This window comes from Pyrgilauda ruficollis, unplaced genomic scaffold, assembly GCF_017590135.1.
Source record: "Pyrgilauda ruficollis isolate IOZ18807 unplaced genomic scaffold, ASM1759013v1 scaffold49, whole genome shotgun sequence".
Classification (NCBI taxonomy): domain Eukaryota; kingdom Metazoa; phylum Chordata; class Aves; order Passeriformes; family Passeridae; genus Pyrgilauda; species Pyrgilauda ruficollis.
Window position 1 is genome coordinate 1,631,744 of NW_024526488.1, and position 20,591 is coordinate 1,652,334.

At 38.6% G+C, this 20,591-nt stretch overlaps 1 protein-coding gene across 1 annotated transcript in view; it reads right to left on the minus strand.

Moving 5' to 3' along the window:
* Positions 1-20,591, minus strand: part of NR5A2 (nuclear receptor subfamily 5 group A member 2) — an 83,957-nt gene that overhangs the window by 16,651 nt on the left and 46,715 nt on the right. Inside the window, exons 6-7 of the mRNA XM_041479603.1 lie at positions 17,757-17,876; positions 7,393-7,540 (exon numbers count right to left, since the gene is read on the minus strand). Of these exons, the coding sequence (XP_041335537.1) occupies positions 7,393-7,540; positions 17,757-17,876 (268 nt within the window). The remainder of the gene's footprint in view (positions 1-7,392; positions 7,541-17,756; positions 17,877-20,591) is intronic.

The following is a 20,591-nucleotide window of genomic DNA, read 5'->3' on the forward strand; positions in this document are numbered from 1 at the left end:
CGTGATAAATTTCAACTGCTTGACTATTTAGGGACAAGAAAGGACTCCTATAATCATCATTGTTAAGTCTTTCAGTCTTCTGCTCACTGCAAGCCATAAGTTTCCATCCAATGGTTGGGCATCAAGTCTGTAACTTTTGACTGAGCTCTGTCATAATAATTTAGAGAAGCCCCGTCTTGACTTCAGATTTAAAGAAGCAGAGCTTTCATTATATCCAGAGATGATATCTTCCAAAAGACAGTGATCCTCACCTTGAAATTTGTGTATTCTAATGCAATTTATCCCAAACTGATATTACAGAGCTAATCCTGCAAATGTATTCTCACTGACTTCCATGGGATGTGCACAGGGGACACAATCGTTTAGTTGATGAAATTTGTAACAGACACATGTTGCTTCAGCAGATCACATCTCAGTGCCCCAGCATATCCTCCTTTGGCAGTGGCAAACGGTGCTGCCAAGGTACCCTTCCTATTCATTTTTAATTCCTATTCAATTTTTAAAAGTCTATTTGAAATGATGCAAAAAAACCCAATCAGAATCCAAGGGAGTAATTTCTTTTGTCAGAAATTGGTATGTGGAAAAAGGTACTTAAATAAATCTTGATTTTATCTATTAGTTAGTTGTCAGCTAATAATAAATTATGTTTAGTTCTTCCCTTGTTATAAATACATATTGATTAGTTTTAAACTCTGAACTTCAGAATGAGTTATATCTGGTCATTGCTAAACTGCTCTCTTCACTAAGAAAAATATCCCCAACACCTATTATACTGCACTTAATTAAGACAAGCATCAGCTTTATGTACCTTTATTTGCTTCTGCCAAGTCTCTCTGGTATAAATATTGAGCAGTTGCAACTCTTGAATACTAATCGGTCCTTCCTGAATTCCAAATGATTACATAAAGTTTAGGAAGTGTTTCTTTGGCAGTATAAGCATCTAGTATATACTCTGGGTGGACATAAGGGTTGAGACAGCCTGAATCAGACAGGTATGCAGTAAGTATTTTTCTAAATTCAGAAGTAATGTGGGGAAGCCTGAAAGCTGTGCCAGAGTGCTCTCCAGAACCCCTCGACTGCTGATTTACTGCTGTTTGCCAGGTGCAATTGTACAGGCATCCTTGGGTAGCAGAATGGGTGAATCTAAGAAAACTTCCAGTGGTTAAAATAAAACCACCTCATTATGACAGTGCAACTAAATGTGTGTTTTATAAACAACACATATATAACAAGACCTATTGAGGTCTAACAAGACCTAACTATTTAACTAAAAATAGTTGTATATTTACAAACTCCCAAAAGTAAAAACAGCGAGAGTGACCACTTGAAGAAGTCATTAAACCCTAAGTACTGTTTTTCCCCGTGGGTGACAAGTCATCTGTAATGACAAGTCCATGCCTGGATAAGCTCTCCATTAGTGACTTGCACTGGCTTGCCAAGGAAGACTGTCATGTAATGCTTCTCACTTCAAATTCACAGCACCTACTTCATCTTTATCTGCAATCAAGATCTACATGCAAAATTTGCCAGGTTATATCTTTATATCTGTAGCACACTTAGTTATCTATAATTCTGCATGAATTGATTCTTGTCTAATTTTCTGGTCTTCTTTCCTGTTTTCCTTTTGGTTTGAAAAAACCCCTGCCTCACTAATTCATTCATTTCGTTCTCCTATTATATTTGTTTGTGTGCTCTTAACTGTCATAATTAGTACAAAAATTTAGTCAGCATGCCTGTTATATTATCTCTAGCTGATGCTTATACTCTTATTTTCCTGTCTGCATAAGTGTGATATTAAACCCTCAGCAAAAGTTACAGAAGTGAAAGTATTGACAACCTCATGTTTCATCATAGTTTGCTGCTGTATTTTTTTTTAATCTTTTCTGTGTATTTAGACTGCAGGCTCCCTGAGGCAGAGATTCTGCTGGTCTGTAAATCTAATAGAACAATGACTAGAAAAATGATATTACATAAAGGACATTAAAAAGTGCAATAGCTATTTTTTCAGTTGCAGATTGTTGTGTAACTGCATTAATGTGCGTTACTGCACCAGGTGGAATGGAGCACAGGCAGCCTTTGTGCTGCTGCTCCCCAAGTGCGTGTTTGAAGGGAACACCTTCTAGTCGTGTGAGTGCTGGGGGTAGAGTCTGCCTTGAATATGTTTCATTTCAGCCTTTTTCATCTGCATTAGGATCTTAACAGGCACATTTATTTTCCATATGTGCAAATGGTAGGGCCTAGGACTTCAAATACCTTCTCCCATCTCAGCTCTGACACTTTACAGAGACTAAAAGCAAGGAAAGATTCCTTTTCTGATTTTCCTCTTAACTTGCTAATATTGTTCTCATTTTAACAGAAATGAGAATGGAATGTTGCAGATCTAGATGAACTTTCTGAATTTCCTGCCTAGGTAAGACTATGGTTTGTTTAAAAACTTGAGTTCTTTTTTGCTAGGTTTTTTTCCTGTTGCTTGAGCAAGAACCCATTGTTTGATGTCCACCACAATTAAATGTTTATTATTTTTACTGGACCCTTTTGCCTCATGTTAAGTGGGATGTGAGATCAATAGTGGCTCTGCAATTATTTGTCCATTGATAAAGCATTCATTTCTCAAATGAAGTACATTTGTCTGTGTCCTGACAGTGATAAGGGAGCAATACCAGGCAGCTGCTGCCTAGCCCAGCATTTAGCTCCACAGCCAACAAGTGCCTGGACATGGGTCAAACTATGTCTAACTTTTTCTTACTGGCATTTCACTTTACAGACTGCTCTGATGGGAGTTTGAAAAATCATTCTTGCTGAGTTCACATAATAAAAACTAGCAGGACAAATAGGAAGCTTTTGTAAAGAGAAAACAATGACTGATTTCAGGTTAAATGACCAGCCTGTAAAGCTACTGGATGATAAAGTGAAAATGACAGAAAATATACCATTTAAGGCACTCATTTGGCTCTTCAAGCATCATTTAAATTTAGTAGTTTTTCAAATTTAATTGATGAAAATTTATTTTGAATTTTGTTTTGTGATCGGGAAGCAAATTTTGACTCCAATAAAAAGGAGTGAAATTCTCTTGGCTTCAGCGGGGTCAAAATTGCATCTCCCAGTGGAGCATATGAATCTATTTCAGCCCCAGAATTAGACAATTCAACAGCACATGTGGGGTGATTTGTTTGCTTTTGTTTATTTGTTTTCTTTCTAATTGTGATTTATGACAAGGAAAGGAAGGAGTTTCCCAGCTAATGTCAAATTGGTAATGAAAATTCAAAGAGCTTGATTAACTGACACATTTGCTTTTTCTATCCATAATGTTTCTTGATTCAAGCCAGCAGTTATTAAAGACAAATAATTTGTATTTAGTTTTTGGTCTACTTTTTGATAATGTGTACAGTGGGCTGTACTGGTTATATGCTATAGAAAAATTAGGTATATTTTTACTCTGGGATTAGGGCAAAGAATTCATGTTACCCTCAATTTAGCCAACTTTCAGAAAGCTAGAAATGTTTATTGCATTTGGTGGTAAACAGTTACAGAACTGTGTGATCCGCATATTTCTCAGATATTCGCATTACATGTGTTGGACACGAGCTCATCAAGTACTCTTAAAAGTAGGTTTAACACTTAAGTCAGTCAAAGATTTCTTTATTTTTTCCAGTTTTTGTCTGGCCACTAACTTCCCATCAATGGTGTGACTACAGTTGCTGCATTGGAGGAAACCTGTCAAATGCAACTAAGAAGTTGAGAAATCCATACTTGCATATCTCTTGAGCTGCTGGGGTTTTTTTTGGTTTTTTTGTAACCCACCTATCTTTAGATTGCAGAAAAAAATGGTGGACATACCTGAGTTAAATTGTGGTTTGACATATTGATTACTTCACTCCCTAAGGTGGAATTAAGGGGAGAATATCTCTATATGTGAAATCACAGAAACAATGCCCCAGAAAACAGACTTTCTTTGGGGTTTGCAAATACAATATAAACATCAGTTGAAGAAGGGTTGGCAAAGGGAACTGCAGTGAAAGACTTTTATGTACAGAGAGGTAAGAACTAGCTACCTGTAAAGACATTTGCTTTTTACAACTGAGAGAGGGAATTTAAAAAATTATGTAGTTCTACATATTTAACTATTCTGTAGCACTGAACTGGAGACATCACACTTAAGAGATAATTTACCAAACTGTTCTGGCTTATTGAATAATTGCTGATTCAGCTGTACCATTCTGTAGTTGGCTGTATTGGTCAGAGGATCCCAGGCAGAGCAGGTGGCCCTGGAGGAAGGACTGGAGCTCTTGTGCCTGGGGCTGCCATCATCGAGGTGGGGCCGTGCAGTGTGACTGCAGGAGGAGCTATGTGCTGCTAGCCACAACAGCTACACTTAGTATGCGTCTGGCTAAGCCTCAGCAGCATCTTCTTTAATGCTGTCAAAAATCAAAAGGATTTTCCTGTATAAACCCTTTGCAAATCCTTACGAGTAGATAACAAACCTCCTTAATTTAAAATCTTGCAAGCAAAACTGATATAGTTTAATTCTATTTTGAAAAATTATTCTAAGTACTTTGGGTTTTGAACATGGCTTTACTGTTAGTTTACTAACATAATCACTTCTGAAAAGTTAAGAAAAAGGGCAGAGACCAAATTCTTTGCCCTAAAGGAGATAGCTGTCTTTTGGGTAGACAGACAGGATGGTACAGCCATGAATAACAAACAGCTTTATAAGGCAGTCTCATATCTATACAGTTATAAAAAACCAAACAACTTCTTCTCAATAAATTCATTCTGTGGATTGTTGACTTCATATTGCCTTTGAGAAGCTTTATAGTAAACATTTATTTTTCAATCAAGCACTGGACTGAAGAACAGTAGTAAAAGCTTTCATTGGCTTGGTTAACACTCATATGAACATTCTCAGAAATGTAAAAAGGCTATGTCTTGAAGCAGTTTTTATTCCATTAAACATTACAGGGCCAGATTGTCAACAGCTGACGTTTTTGAAATATTCTTTTTATTAAGTGATACATTATTGGCATTAGTACTAGTTTTCTGTAGAGATGCCTAAAAGATGTAGATATGTGCTAAATGCACCTAGATATTTAGGTACAATGATTGCTCCCAGTTATTTATGTAGAATTTGATGCTTAACTACTTCTGACAGCCCTGCTGAATGACTACCAGCATTGTTAGACACTTCAATGTCTTCTAAACCTGACTTGCTCTTAGGCTGTGAGGTGTCTTTTTAATTTCAGCTACATGATTAATTTGTTCTTTCGGGCAGAAACTTAAATGCTAAGCTGGAAGGGGTATCTGTGTTTTTCACTTCAATCTTGTCATCATTCTAGTTAAGTATTTGCCTCTGTCCTGTGGGTCAAGTGGTAACATCTTTACATTTTACTCTTTGCAGAATAACATCTAGCTGTTGCTATTAGCAAATGGAATTCTGCAGTATGCTAAATAATGAACTAATTGATTTCAAAGGTGTCAGACCTGTCTTAGCTACATCACTTTTACATGCAAGTGGTGTGAATACAAGGTTCCTACTTGCAGAAAAATTAGCTTGTTTTATAGTAGCATAAGTGAGAGAAAAACTGGCTAATCTGGCTTGGTATGAGTTTGCAGGTTATTCCTGCCCGAGTGCTTCAGAAGATGAGCACCGTACCTGGCAGAAATAGAAGAGCTAGAGGTGTGAGAATGGTTCCTAAATCAGTGAAAAGTACCAGAAGAGCTGATGAAAGTCATTAAATAAAAACACTCCTAAATGTGAGAATTTTCCAAATGCACTTCATTTATTCAGCTAATTTAAAATGTTTTTGAACTGACATGAATTCTCTAAATATTTTATAAGAAGAAAGCTACAGGCTTTATTTGTGCCGCTGTATAATGACTGAAAAACCTACTTATGAGGAATTAGGAAATATGAATTCTGGTGAATATGAATTCATCAGATTAATTCATAAAACATAATTTCTGCAACAGATGGTTTGTTTTCACTTCTCTGAATCTAAGATATTCAAGCAATGAAGCCCTGAATACAAAATGTTAATAGTTACCAAGGAAATCCATCATCTCTTCCTAGGATTCAAAATGGACGTACCTCAGAATGATCTACTCTGTTAGCATCATTCTAATTTCATTATAATTTGTAAAATCTTTTCTATCTTCTGCATGTTCTGTCCCCTGTACCTCTGCAGTACTGGTCTTTTATCTTCCCTACATTTAAAGGGAACTTTATCTAAAATTTTCTCAAGCAGTTCAAATTCTGTGACACCTAGGAGGGACATATTTAAGATTGTAATTGAGATCTACAGTGTGATCAAAAGTGTCTCTTTTAGTCTACTTGCAATTGTATCACAAAAATTTATTTTAAGGATTTGATTAAAGATTTTTTTAAAAACTGAAAACGAAAGAAAAGCATTACTAAATGTCACCACTGCTGTTATCTTTCATTGTGTCCTTGGCTCAGCTACTCTCTTTGTAGACAAAAACACCTTTTCAGTAAAACAGGAGGTTTTGCTGTGGAGGCATGGCTGGGCCTGACCTTATTTATGTTTTTAAGTTTCTCCTTTCAACTCTCTGCCAGAAAAAAGTCACTCGCTTGGGCAAAGTTCATTTTGATCAGCTTTACAACAAAGTGCAAACCTGAGGCACAGGACAGGCAGAAAAATGTCTTCCCATGAAGTCAATAGGAATCCATCTCCCTAAGATCTTTTTTATTCTTGGCACCAGTGATTTTTCTCAACTGATTTATTGGAGGGCACTGGTTTAACTAATTTGTCTTGCATAGGTATCTTTCCCATTCTGTCCTCTCCACTAGTACAAAACAATCTTCCCTTTAAAGGTTATTTCCTAGCCAGATCTGTCCTAAAGCTATTATCATTAATTTGCAGTTTAGGAGTTCCTTTCACTTCTAAAAAACTATGAGATACATTCCTGATTTACAGTGTGACAGCCATCATATGCAAAGAAGATTGTTTATACTTACCACATGCGCCCTTGAATAAGAGGGAAAATTCAACCGTATCCCCACTCCATGTGCTTTACATAACTGTATTCAGTATCATAGAAGAACATAGCAATCTGTATTTTCCACTGTTCTCTAGGATGTCTAATAGAATTTTATCCTTGTTTTGGAAAATTCAGTATTCGCATACCAAAATACAGAAGCTTTATAATACTCCACAAAATTCTGTAGGTTTTAGGAGTAATTTCCATGGAAACACACTTTTAATCCTTATACATAATTTCCCTGCAACTGGTAATTAAAAAATTATCCTCAGATTATTGTGAACCATATTAAACATATTTCAAAATCATGTGTTTCACAAACAATTGAAGAAAAGCAAAATATTTTCAATGTTTTTTAGAAAAAGACAATAAGTATGAAGATTAGAGTGTACCTACCTAAACTAAACAGCACCAGGAATTTGAGGCAGACAAATTCTCGTAGGTCAAACTGCAGCGAACGAAGCTTTGCTACCAGTTCTTGTGCATGGCTCATAAGATTGTTGAGGGTGGCTCCAGCTTGGGATGCTATTACAGAATAATCCACCTGTAAAAGAGAATTATGTTCCTGTCGGGTTGTCGTGCCCACACTTTAGGATGTTTCAAGCAATAATATACAACCAGGATACTCCTGGATATAGAAATCACTCTTAATTTAATTATGTTACCAAGTTAAGATTATTTTATGTATAAACCAATTTTAACCCAATGGTACATATTGAAAATAACATTAAGCCATATATCTTAATGGTACGTGACATCACTGTGAGTGCTACTTTGTCTGCATTAGCTTTTTCTAGAAGCTTTAAATAGCTGCCTATGACACTGGTAGCTGTTCACATCTCAGTTTTGTTCATTTGGTGTCTCCTGTTCTCATTGTAATAGTATGATCCTGCAGAGAGCAACTGCTGGAGTGAGCTTTGTGCCTACCCTGGCTGTATTGCTCCAGAGGGACACAGTGATATTCATGGGAAACAGTCCTGTGTCTAGAACTTGGCCAGAAACATCTATTCAGGCCCAGAAATGTCGGTGTATTCCCACAGGAAACAGAGGTATTGTGTGGGTGGTTGCTGTTCTCCTCAGCTACACAAAATCCCTGTATTTGTTGGAGTTGATTGGAACTCACTTGTTCTGGCAAGTGCTGCCCTGCAGGGGAAGGAGGGGTGGCAGGTGTGTGACAGCCCAGGAGTGACCGCAGTGCACAGAGCTCCTTCCCCTGGGCTGGGGACACAAGTGGTGCTGCTCTGGCCTCTGCTGCGCTGTCCCTTGTTCTTGGGGCAGGCACCTGCCTGGGAGCTTTCCTTGTATGCAGAGATCCAACAGAAAGCTGGAGTTAATACACTTCTTCCAAAAGGGAAAATTCACAAGCACAGGATACTCAAGGCCTGTCATTGCTGGCTCATCCTTGGGTGATCCTTGAACCTTGGGCAGCCTCCCCAAGCCCAGCATGCTGACACGGTTCTGGCTGATGCCAGTCCCGTTGCAGGGATGTTTCCGTGCAGGAGGCTGCCCCAGCCCCTGCCACTCTGAAGGTGTGCCTGCTTTGTCACGAGATGGTGACCAGTGGGGAAGGGCACAGCCTGTGGGAATGCTGTGGTGGGAAAATGAAGAGAGGGGCTGGGATGGCTCCAGGACAGGGAAATGGCTTGGTGTGGAGCAGGGTGTAACTGCTGTATCACAACTGGGGTGACCTGGCCAGCAGCTTCAGCTTCAATGCTCAGCCCACTTCTCATCAGAGTGCTCCACATCCCTGCCAGTGCCCCTGTCCCATGACATGGCCTGCTGTGCTGCTCGCTCCCCACGGAACCACTCCTGGCCAGCTGGTTGAGACCTCAATGGGTCAGTGGCACATTTTCAAAAGGCTCTAGTGTTACCATCACCTTTCTCTTGTAGGAGCCTCCAGAACAACAGGGAAGTTGCTAATCATACTTCATCTAAGTGAAGTCTGGCTGTAAATTACGACTAAGCACAATGGTGTTTGCTTTGGGTCAGTCACTTTTTAATGGAATCAGTGCTCTCAGCCCACCTCTAAGATTTCCCATAATAAAGTAGTTAATAAAGAATGGAGCGGTATCACCACAACAAACAAACCAATACTGCAAAATTTTGTTTTTCCAGGCTCTGATCCCTTAAAATCTGATTTTACTCAAGTATTAACAGCAGTAAAACTTGGAATACTTCTACCTGACAAAATTGCAGCAAGGAAAGATAGAAAGATGACTAAAAGAAAATAAAATTAACTTTTCCTGGTAATGACCTTAATATAATCAATAAGTTACTGACTTTTAATAAGAGATTTCATTTATGTGTACTCTGATTACACCCTATAAACTGATTGGAGGTAACTGCACAAGAAAATGAGGTTACACTTTTTGAATGGAGATTAAGAATAACAACACTTTGCAGTATTGGAGCAGTTAGAGTTGAGTTCATGCTTCAGTTAAATCAATGGATTATGCTGAAGAATCCTGTAAGGTAGGTTATTGCTGTCTTTTACACCTGGGGAAACTTGAGGTAGTGACATTAAACTGCTTACTCAGGGCCAAAGAAATCTGTGGCAAAACTATCATCTGATCTTTGGAAACCCCAGCCTATCCATCTTTCAAAAACTACTTGCTAGTTCATCTCTTTATTTATCACTCTTCCTATAGATGTATTTCTACATATTTTTTAATGTGTATATGTAAATAATAAGAAAAAATAAAGTAACGTGCCTCAAATAATTTTTACTCAAAGATCAGTTTAATGTATTGACATGGTTCAACTACTTTGTATTGAGAAACTGGTCACATATAAATATTAAATTTCATAACTTAATATCTTTTTTGTAATTGTTAAGGTGATGGGAGGGGAAGCTCCAGATCCCTTACTGAGCTTCCAATTTGTGGGGAAAATATGCTGCTCACTTCATAAGAAGTTAAGATGTCTGAATGTCAAGAATATCAGTGGCCTTAGTGCAGCGATTATGCCATAATGGAAAAACCCAGTAGATGCCTGGATCTCCCAGCATCCCTCTACTGGAGAGCTCTCAGGCAACCTGCTACTCTTTCAGGTGCATTTAATATTTGCAGCACCAGCAAATTTGTCTGGGAGGCAAGTCCTCATCTGCCACTCACCAGGAACAGGCTGTATTAAATTTTTATATTTATTGACATTTCATTACCATAATTGACTGCAGTTGGTTCTCTAGTAGAAGGCACAGGGCTGCCTCCTAAGCAGGAGAATTGGTCCCTTGAGTAGGATTTGCAATTAAAAACAAAGCAGAATGGATTTTTTTTTAATTGTGTAAATATGATGAGTTGAATTTTCAGCTTTAACTAGAGAATAGTAGGTGTGCAGAAGGCTTTTTTCAAGAGTGAGCAAAATTATGAGTCAGTGGAAAGACGACCCCCAAAGGTGTCAATCAGTTTATACAAAAGCAACTGTGCATGAAAAAGCCTCAGTTAATGTCTATTCTGAAAAAGTGGTCACATTAAAGACTACAGTGTTCTGCTTGCTTGGTCCTTTTTGCAGAAATTGATACTAAAATGTGTCTTAATTCTTTTACCTTCCAACATGATACAAGCACTTTTAAAAGGCAAAGATTAAACCAGCTTGGATTTTGTGCAAAATACTTAATTACATAATGAAGTCTTAGCATTTACTTTATATTGTACATTTTACTTCGTATTGTATATTGATTTCATTTAGTAAAATCAAATCCATGACTAAAATATTCTTGCATCCCAATTAATACTACTACATTTCACATTGACTTTGATGTTGAGAATGTTGTCTGGCATTTTTGAAAACAACAGCTTTGTCAGAGCTTCCACATAACCTAATTTGGAAGTACAACAATGGGCTGAAGTTATGGCTGCACAAACAGAAGTGTGAATTCCTCCTGTACCCTGGGCTAAATACATGCTGTGGCTGAAGGCCAAAAACAGAGGGAGCACCTGTGGTTTTTTGTTTTACAAATGGTGTTTCATGGTAATTAAAGATTTTTGAAGACAAATTGCTGGGCTCAGATAATAATTTTTCTGGTGGAATCAGGTGGTGGCTTCTGGTATCACCTCTTCTCTATGCTCACAAAACAGTCTAACACTTAATGGTGGAATTAAGTTCCCTTTTTCTTCTAAAATTAAGGAGTGTTTGATGTCTAGAATATGACTGTGTTATCGGGGTAAATATTGTGTGGAACCACACCATCCATTTCAATGCTTCAGCAAGCTTGAAATTGTCTCCAGAATATGATTAGAGTGATTTTACTTGTTGATGGCGTTGCCAGGTGCTGACTATCCCTGAATGCCATTCCTTTCAACCAGAGAGGAATTGGACAAGTAAGGAATAAAGTCCTGCTGTAGCTTTATTCAGTATAACCTAGCAGACTAAGGCAGTCCCAAGTTAATAAAATATTGATTTTGCATTGGATTTAGTAAATTAGACTACTGTGAGCCTGGGGTCTGAAGGCAGGGGCAGTGGGTGCCCAGGTGCAGCAAACTGCTCCTCCTGCTCTACGGGGTGCAACCCTGGCCAGCACCTCTGGCTGCTGGGGGGCTGCTCCCCCAGCACCCCCTCCTTGGCACTGAAAGCCTGGGCTGGCCCACACTGACCTGCCCTGGGTCTCTGAGCCCTGACCCTGCTCGAGTGGATGCTCAGTGGGTGGATGAGTCTCATCTCAGAAGCATGCATTCACTATATAGCAAACAAGCTCATTTACTATTGCAGCCTTTCCACTGTTTCCTGAGATACGGGTTTCACCGGAAACTGCAGTGCTTATTAAACTAATTTTGAGCTTTTAATATAATTCTTTAATTAAAAACAGTGCTTCTGTTACATTTCTAAGCAAATAAACCTGGAAAAAACTTTGAAGAGGTGCCTACATAAAAAAATTGAGGAGGTTTCAGAATGGAAAAAACCCACAGATATGCTTGTATCTGCTGGTTAGCAGGTTTGGATATATTAATTAAAATTTTGTTGACTTATGCAGCATAAGATGCTTGTCATTTTAATGTGAGACACAATAATAGAAGATAATGAATTAAGTTGCCAGTGGCCCTTTCCCCTAGGATGATATGGTGCTTGATAATTAACTATGATATGCAAATAGTAACACTCCAAAGTACTGCAGAGTACAATAGAATCCATTTATTTACCAAAGTGTTATAATGTACTTTTGTGGGGTTTTTTTTAATATTGAGATGAGATGATACAAATTCACTGCTGTGTTTGATATTCAGTAAAGCTGATCAGAAGACAGAACCACTGGAAAAAATTTTGTAAATGTCTGGGTGACATCTCACAAGGCTATGTTAACTCAAACTGCTTCTTCAGGAGCTTTGAACCATGTAAGTTCATTCCCCCTTAAGACCCTCTTATTTTACCCAAATTTCTGCTCTACTGTTTTAAATCCTTTCCCACAATGGGTAGTCAAGACTGGATGTACTCACCTTGGATCCCATCACTATCACTACTCCAACAGCAGTTGAGACAGACTCATGTGGTGCTTTCTTCAAACTGAGTTTCTGAACAACTTTGTCTTTCATGCTGGGCAAGCTTAAAATCACCTATGGGATTTTACATGAGTTTGTTCACTAGCATGAGACTGGTTTGGAGGACTAACAGGCTTGAAGAAATGCTGCCAGACTCCAGGCAAATAACTTGTGTTTTCTTTCTTACACATAGGAGCCATGTGTATGAAATACAAAAGAAGTGTGTTTCCCATGAAGACAACAGAGTTAGTGTGTGGAAAATGGAAGAGTTCTGGTGTTCATGGATCCATGTCAGGTGCTCTCTCCATGAACTTTTACTGGAACAGGGATTTTAGACTTAAAAATGTAGTGCTATGATGGTGTCATGGCAATACAGCAAAGCAAACGTGAATTAGGATCGGGTTGTTCATAGGTATGTCCACAGCTACATGAAAGGCTCAAAATATGTAACAAGTATTTGGAAAAACCTGAATTCAGGGCACTTCATGGTTATAACTGAATTTTGATGTGTTTTACCCAGTTTAACTGAGCGCATCTATTTCATTCCCATGAAGCAGCCAGCATATCTTTATATCTTCATCTTTTAACAACTACCACAACCTTACTTTAATTTAGGCAGAAACCACTAGAGTAAGAAACTGCAAAAAAGCTAATACTATACTGAATAGTGAAATAATGATTGCTTGACCTCAGTTGTATCCTCCTTGAATCAAATCCTGTGTTTATTTGCTGATGTAAGGACTTCTAGATTTGGCCCTCAAATGCCAATACCTCTTTTGTGCCCACCACAACTATGAAGCCTCACTGACTACAACACAAATCAAATGGGTAAAGGATACTTACTCATTTCCAAAAACATAAGAAGTCATAGGTTTCCACTAGATATCCATGAGCTTTCTATACCTATGACTTGTGGATATCCTTTGCAGCCACTCCCTCTAACACTCTTGTTCTTTTGTACTTCAGTGATACTTCTGCGTGGGTGTTCTTGCTTGACAACACCATCAAGATCTCATGCTCTTTCTCTGGTGCTTTAGAATAGAAATCCAGGTGTAAAGATGCATTTGTGTGATGACTTCAAATAAATCAGTAGTTTCAACGATCTCAAAAAAATCTGAGATGTAGACTTGTTTTTGGATGGCCTTTTTAATTGGAAAGGTTTTGGCCAAGCTCAGCAGAGGGAATATTTGGCAGTAGAGTGTAGGTATGAGAAAAAGGAGCAGATGAGGCTACAATTCACATGTTGTGCATTGACTGTTGCAAGAAAATGCATGGGCAACAAAATTCTGTGCAGAGCTTTAGCATCTACCTTATATGTGCTGGGTCTTGGAAGCTGGCAGGGTATTGCTCTGGTAGAAGATACAAGAGGAAAGTGCTGAAGTTGGAGGAATTAAAATTCTATAATTAGAAATGGTCTGTTAAAATTACATGCCACATGGCAAGCCTACAAAACTCAGCATGTGGAGAGCATATTGGCAATGATTTACAATTAACCACCACATTGCAAATCACTCCTTAGCTGTTTTCTATTATGAAATTTTGAGACTTGTAAAATGCATTTGTGCTACTTTATTTCCTTTTGAAATGGTAATTGCTACTGCTGAGGGGCAGTACTTAGTGCAGAAAATGAAGTGTGCAGCACAGGGAGGAACTTGTTTCTGAGGAACTGCTGAGGAATTGTAATGATCTGAAAAAAGTGCTTTCTTGAAACACATACACACAAAAGAGCTTCATTTATGAAACCCCAAATAAATAACAAAATAAAATAAAACACAGTCTCTTTTTATACAAGGGCCAGAGCTTACTAGTTTATTGCTGACTGCACTTTTTCCCCATCAAAGAGGGAACAGTGGATTGACACTGAGTAAAACCCATAAGTCAGTGGCTTGAGGGAAATGCAGATATATGAAAATGTGATGGGAGTGCCCTAAAGTAATGGGTTTTGAGCCAGTGTGTTTGAAAATTATCAAGTGTTCTTCTAACTACTAGCCCCTTTTAGATACCTGGTACAGCACTGGCAGTGGTACTGCCCTGGGGACCTTGATAAAGTTTGGCTTTTGTGTCTGAGGAACAGAGGCTGTGCAGTCTAAGTGGAGAGAGCAGGTATGTTCTAATTAAATGATGGTAAGTTCCCCCCTTACAGCTTCCACCTTGATGGTGATTTGTAAAAAGGACAGTGTTTATGAGTAGCTTTTATGGAGGGTTATATTAAGGAAAGCAAGGAGTGAGGCTTCCTTGGTCTTAAATTTGCTAACTTGTGACAATAAGCTTGATCTCTCAGGTAATAAAGTTGGCAATCTAGCTCAGGTCCTCAGTTTAAAGTTATTATCTTTGAAAGCCAAGTGATTGACTGTAATTTTGCTCATAGTGCTTTGTTGATAGCAGAAATAAAAACATCTACAGCACTTTTCATCAGAAGTGTCAGAGTGCTTTCCACACCTTAATCAACTAATTTTTATGAAATGATGGCATGGTTTTTCCCTGTCTCTTCTGTGGGAGCTGAGAGGATCAGGACAGTAATCAGAAAGTATACAGGAATGGTGCAGTAGCAAAGTCTCATAATGCCCGGGTCTAGAAGTGTGGTTTCCCAGAATTATTTTACAGTTTTTACAGAGGATTCAGACACAGTTTAGTTGTCCTTTCATAAATACATTTGAACAGATGTTGTGTCTAAGAGTGCAACAGTCTGAGTCAGTGCTTCCAAGATGGATCACCTTGACAGTTAGGAAAAGAGACAGTTGTATTGGATCCACTTGTCTAAAAAAGTAACTCACTGCTGAACAGGGATGTGCAAAAGCAGTGCACAGCAACTGAAGCCAGGAATGACTCAGGATGGGTGATGTAGAAATACCATCCGTGTCCATGTCCACTGCCATGGAGTGATAATGTTAAAAAAGGGTTCAGCTGTAGTTGAAACTTGCAAGGGATGTTGAATTGCTAGTCTGGGATAAACCAGGAAAATGTGGGATTGACTGCAGCTGGATTCAGACGGTGATTTTGTGGCAGCAAGCATAGACCAGGCTGAGGTTCTCAGTGCCACCTTTGCCTCACTCTGTCCTAACAAGATCTCCTGGGCTCTGTGCATTGCATCAGGGTTCAAGGAAGAGGAGAGTTATGAGCACTGGGTGTAAGTTGGAAAAAAAAAAAAAAGACTTCGTAGGAGAACTAAGGAAAAACTTTCTCCCCATGAAGATTGTCAGGCAGTGGTACTGGCTGCACACGAAGTTTTGCAGTTTCCATTTTTGGATGCTGGACAAAGCCCTGAGAAACCTGGTTTGAGCAGGGGTTTGAACTGGTGACTCCTTAAGATTCTTTCCAGTCTGGATTATTTTGTGATTTTAAGATTTGTAGCTCTGGCAATTCTAGATATTTTAAAACTTCTGCTTAGCTCACCCAGCCTTGTCCATCTAAATAGAAGAGTTTCTTCAAGGAATTATTTTTACGCATGAAAATAATTTGAAAAGATGCTGCTTCAAAGTAAATGCTTTTGATGCAGAAATTGCCTACAAGTCATGTAGTGGCACAGCACTGGCACTGCTGCTGCAGCTCCTGGACTAGCAGCAGCTTTGTATGGAACGTGTGCCGTGCACAGCCCAGTGGGGCAGGCGCCTGCTCCTGGAAGCAATCTGGCTTTTCACTGAGGATCCAGTGGGGCCAGAGCTGAGTGAAACTGAGACAAAACAGGGGCATTACAGGGAGATTTCAGAATCAGCAGCCAGAGATGCTGTAATTCAGGTCTAGTGTCTCCCTGTTTGTCAAAGAGAATCTGTGATACATCCATGGGAGTATGTTCTGCAGCTGTTAGGAATTGTGAAATGGGAAAAAGGACTGACTGTAGAATTCTTGTTGCTGTTGTAGTGATACCGCTCCTGCTCTTAGCCTAAGTGCAAAGAGGAAAGTAAAGAAGGTGGTGGGAGACTCTGGGGGTGCTTGCACCAACTTCAAAATGACAAATTTTGACATAGGAAAGGGAAATTTGATTTAAAGAAGGATGTATTAAAACTAGTTTACAAACATAGGCAAACATGAATGCAATCATTCCAACATAGCCAGGTTTTAACCTAGTTGAAGACTGCCTGGAAATGCACAGCGTCCCAGTCCAGCTGCTGATTTGCAAGCAGTACATTTAATAAGCATCCTGCTACCTGTTGTCCAGCAGTGAAGAAACGCTCTGCTTTGCCTTGAGATCATGTACAGCTGGGGTTTTTATTTTCAAGGAAAGATAAAAGTGGCTAATGATGTAAAAACTACTACTGTGGGAAAATGGGGACAATGGCTAGAATTTAAGGGTCGTTAGAGACCTCTAATGATTTCAGTGGGACTTAGGCACTCAGTACCTTTAAAACAGTGCTAATCACATAACAAAGGAGACACTAATTTAGCAGTTCTCTCAGGAACAGAAAACTGTCAATGTACTTATAGCTTTATAAACAAGCATCCTGTGTGGTAAATGAAGTAATTTCCAGTAAAATTGTCTATCTTGCAGAGCATAAAATGGAAAGGGAATCAGTCATTTTCTCAATTGCACCAATATAAATCTTGGTATAAATTACCAAGAGTAATGCAACTAAACTAACTTTTGCTAATGCAATTAGGGAGTACACTGATATCTGAGATAGGTTAGTGACTTTCCATGAAGTGCAAGAGTCCATTCCATGGATAGAATTTGAGTTTTCCCAGTTCCTTTCTTGAATAAGTCAATAATTTCTCCCTTCTACTGTAGACTTCTTAACCATAAATGCAAACAGGAGAATCAGAATCCTTCTGATTCTTACAAACATTTCTTCTTAGTGTTAAGAAATGGCAGCATCTTTAAAATTATAGCTAAAGCTGTAAGCAGATTCCACAACATGCAGACACAAATGGCCTAGCACAGGAAAAGGAGCTCTTTCCCATGTGTGTATAAATTGAGGCAGTTCAGTTTGCAGCTACTTAAATACCAAAGAGCCGTCATTTGTTTTTCAAGACTTCAAGACAGAAGCATAATGTACAGGCACACTTTGCTTTTCTTTTGATATTCTCTCTCTCTTTTTTTTTTTTTTTTTTTTTTTTTTTTCTGTGAAAAGCAGAATAACAATCTTAGGAATAAGGTTCTTGTTTTACTGTCAAGACCATTGTGCTTTTTTAGGTTTATCTGTAATCAGCAGACTAGAAACAGAGTGCACAAGTGATTTTACCTACACTACTTATAAAAGATCTCTGAGAACACAGTAGTGGTTCTGACTCCTGGTATTTTGAAAATTATTATGAAAACAAGACATGACTATTTCTCTCAGACCACATACTCACTTGTTGCCCAGTAACCAGAAGGATGGAGCCTTCTTTCCCATGTACCACTTGCCGGTAAATGTGATCCAGAATTAAGAGTTCGCTCCAGCAGTTCTGAAGCAACTTCATTTGGTCATCAACCTGTGAAGGAAACACAAACATTGGTGACATCACTCTGGGAGTAAGGCTGGCATCACACTAGGGAGGCAGCCCTCCTTCACACAGCTGGCTGACATCAGGAGAACAGAGATACTGTCTAGAACTATTCATGCCCAAAATTGCTGTTTGCAGTTGAATGAACAGAACACTGCTGTAGCTTTTATCTGTTAAATATATAGAATGTTTACTCCTGATTAGATTCTAGGAAAACAGAACTTTGCATTGTTATGAAAAGTAGTAATAACTGTATATTTATGGCAATGGGATTTTATTTTTACCCAAAATAAGAAGAGCAGGAAATAATGCTGATGTTAACTTTCTCCTATTCCCCATCTTAAACCTTAGCTTCTGGAAATAATAAGGAATCTGCAGATTCACAAGCATTATTGCTTCAACAGGCCTAAGTCAGAGACAGGTCCCTTGCAAATTAAAAAGTGAAGAGAGGTTAAAAAACTCTCTAAAAATGGCTGTGGTGCTATGAAAAGAGAACACTTCTTAATGAGCAGAAGCTGAGCAGCTTTGGGTGTCACTGGTAGGACAAGAAAGGGCAATGCACAAGTCAGTGGTGAGGAGCGAGATACATCAGTGAGTGGAGTTGGGAACAGAAGGAACATAGTGGGCACACAGCACAAGGAACCTACAATTAAGATTTTCTCAAGTTATTTGTGATCTGTGTCTTAGAGGATGAAGAAATTTATCCCTAAACTGACTCTAAATGCAACTAGATTGCATTCAGTCTTCTTCACTTAAAGTCTGAAAAAAATTTAGGATTTCCATGGAAATGGGAGAAAAAAAATCACAAATTAGTGGAAGGTAGACTGTGAAATTAAGTCATGGTAAGCATCAATATCCTCTGAGCCTATTCTTACTAAGCTTCCTGGTTTTTTTTTAAATCAAAGTCTTTGACTTTAAATGGGTGCCCTGAAAGAGTTGAGAGGTGCATGCATTAGCCTTGCTACGATTCAGAGTGGTAATAGCACCTGTGTAGCTGAACAGACTCTAAGAGCCTGCATAGACAGCAATTGCTGAACAAATTAAAAATTCTATAAATGCTGTAAATCTAGTTTCAATTGCTTTAGAACTAGATTTTGTCATACACAGGAGTAATCCTGCATGAGCTGAATTAGATAATGCAGTAGATATTTTCAAGTTTTATCAAATATAACCTAATGAATTTTAGAACTTTATTCTTTCAGGCTTGTTTTCTAGTTGTGTAGTAGAGAAGGAAGTAACATTTTTTGCTAATAGATTTTTGTAATGTCACCTGTGAAAGTTACCTACTATTGTTTCCCTCTTTCCAGTCACTTGCTACATAGCTCAGACTGTAACATCTGAAACATTGAAATCTTTGCTTCTTCCATTTGTCTTTACTTCCCTTCACCTTTGAAAGGCACAAGAGGCTGTGTGCTGCCATTCATGTTTTCCTACACAGATACAGAGCAAGACTGATTTGGTGTTAAAAATCTCTTCCTCTGCCCACAATATGTATATGACTATGAAACTATTTCAACTAAATTATTTGTTGTCTCAAGAGAGGACAGTAAATCACCACACTGATACACTTGGGCCAGGTTTAAATTAATTATTTGAAAAAGATGCTTGAAATGTACAGATTCTGTTACTCTTGCTTTTTACGTGAAACTATTCTTTGATAATTTTCTCCTCTGAACAGAAAGGGATTGAAAAAATCACAAAAATCAGAGACATCATCCTAACAGGATAATGTAACCCAAATTACCACTTCACACAAAGCTATCACAGCTTACATCCAAAGAAAACAAATTTTGAGAGAGTTTAAACCTTCAGCATCCATGTCATAACACCTAATACCTGAATAAGAGGTCAAGCACTTGACTATACTATAAATGATTATATATTTCCAGGGTAAGCCAGCTGTCTCAGCCACAGGCTTTTGAAAACAAACCACACTTACAGGTCTGGCTTTCTGAAGATTCCAACAGCAGCTACTCCACAATCAAAGCTTACCTCCCAAGCTTTATCTTATCATTACCGAGCCAGTGCTGTGAGAACAGTGCGAGATGGCAAAATCACAAAAAAAAATGTTCTGCACATAGTCTGTTCCTGCTGTTTTACAAGCCTCAGAAAACTAGCACAGCAAACATCTGCTAGTGGTTCACAAAATCTACTCCTTTGTATTTGCTGTAATTTAACCAGGGAAAGCCCATAAAATGGATAGCATAACCAGCTCTATACACATCCCAAACACCGTGTTGCCTGCAGAAGATGATTAGAGCCAGCTGCTTTTGCCATTTTAAGAAAGAAGGTGGGGCAGCAGGTGCCTCCAGTTTGCACTAGGAAGAAAGAAACATGACTTTAATGAGGATTGTGTATTACTAAAAGGTAGCACCAGTCCCAGCCTACTTCTGAAAGACATGTAGATGAGGAAAAGCATTTGGTCACATTGAACAAAACCAGTAATGCACCACTTATGTTACAACGAGCTGGTAAAGTTTACAGTGTGTGTAAGTGCAGCAGAACACAAACACCACTGTGTTTCCGTGGCATGTCGATAAATGTGTTGCAGAAGCATGTTATCTGTCAAAGTGAGAAAATCAGCCTTTGACCAAAACAATTATGTGCCTTAAACTGAATGTGCCTGGAACTGATCCTGAAGGCAAAGAGACTCAAGTTTGCTTCTGAAGAGGAAGGTCCTCTGCAGGAAAATCCTCTTGTGGA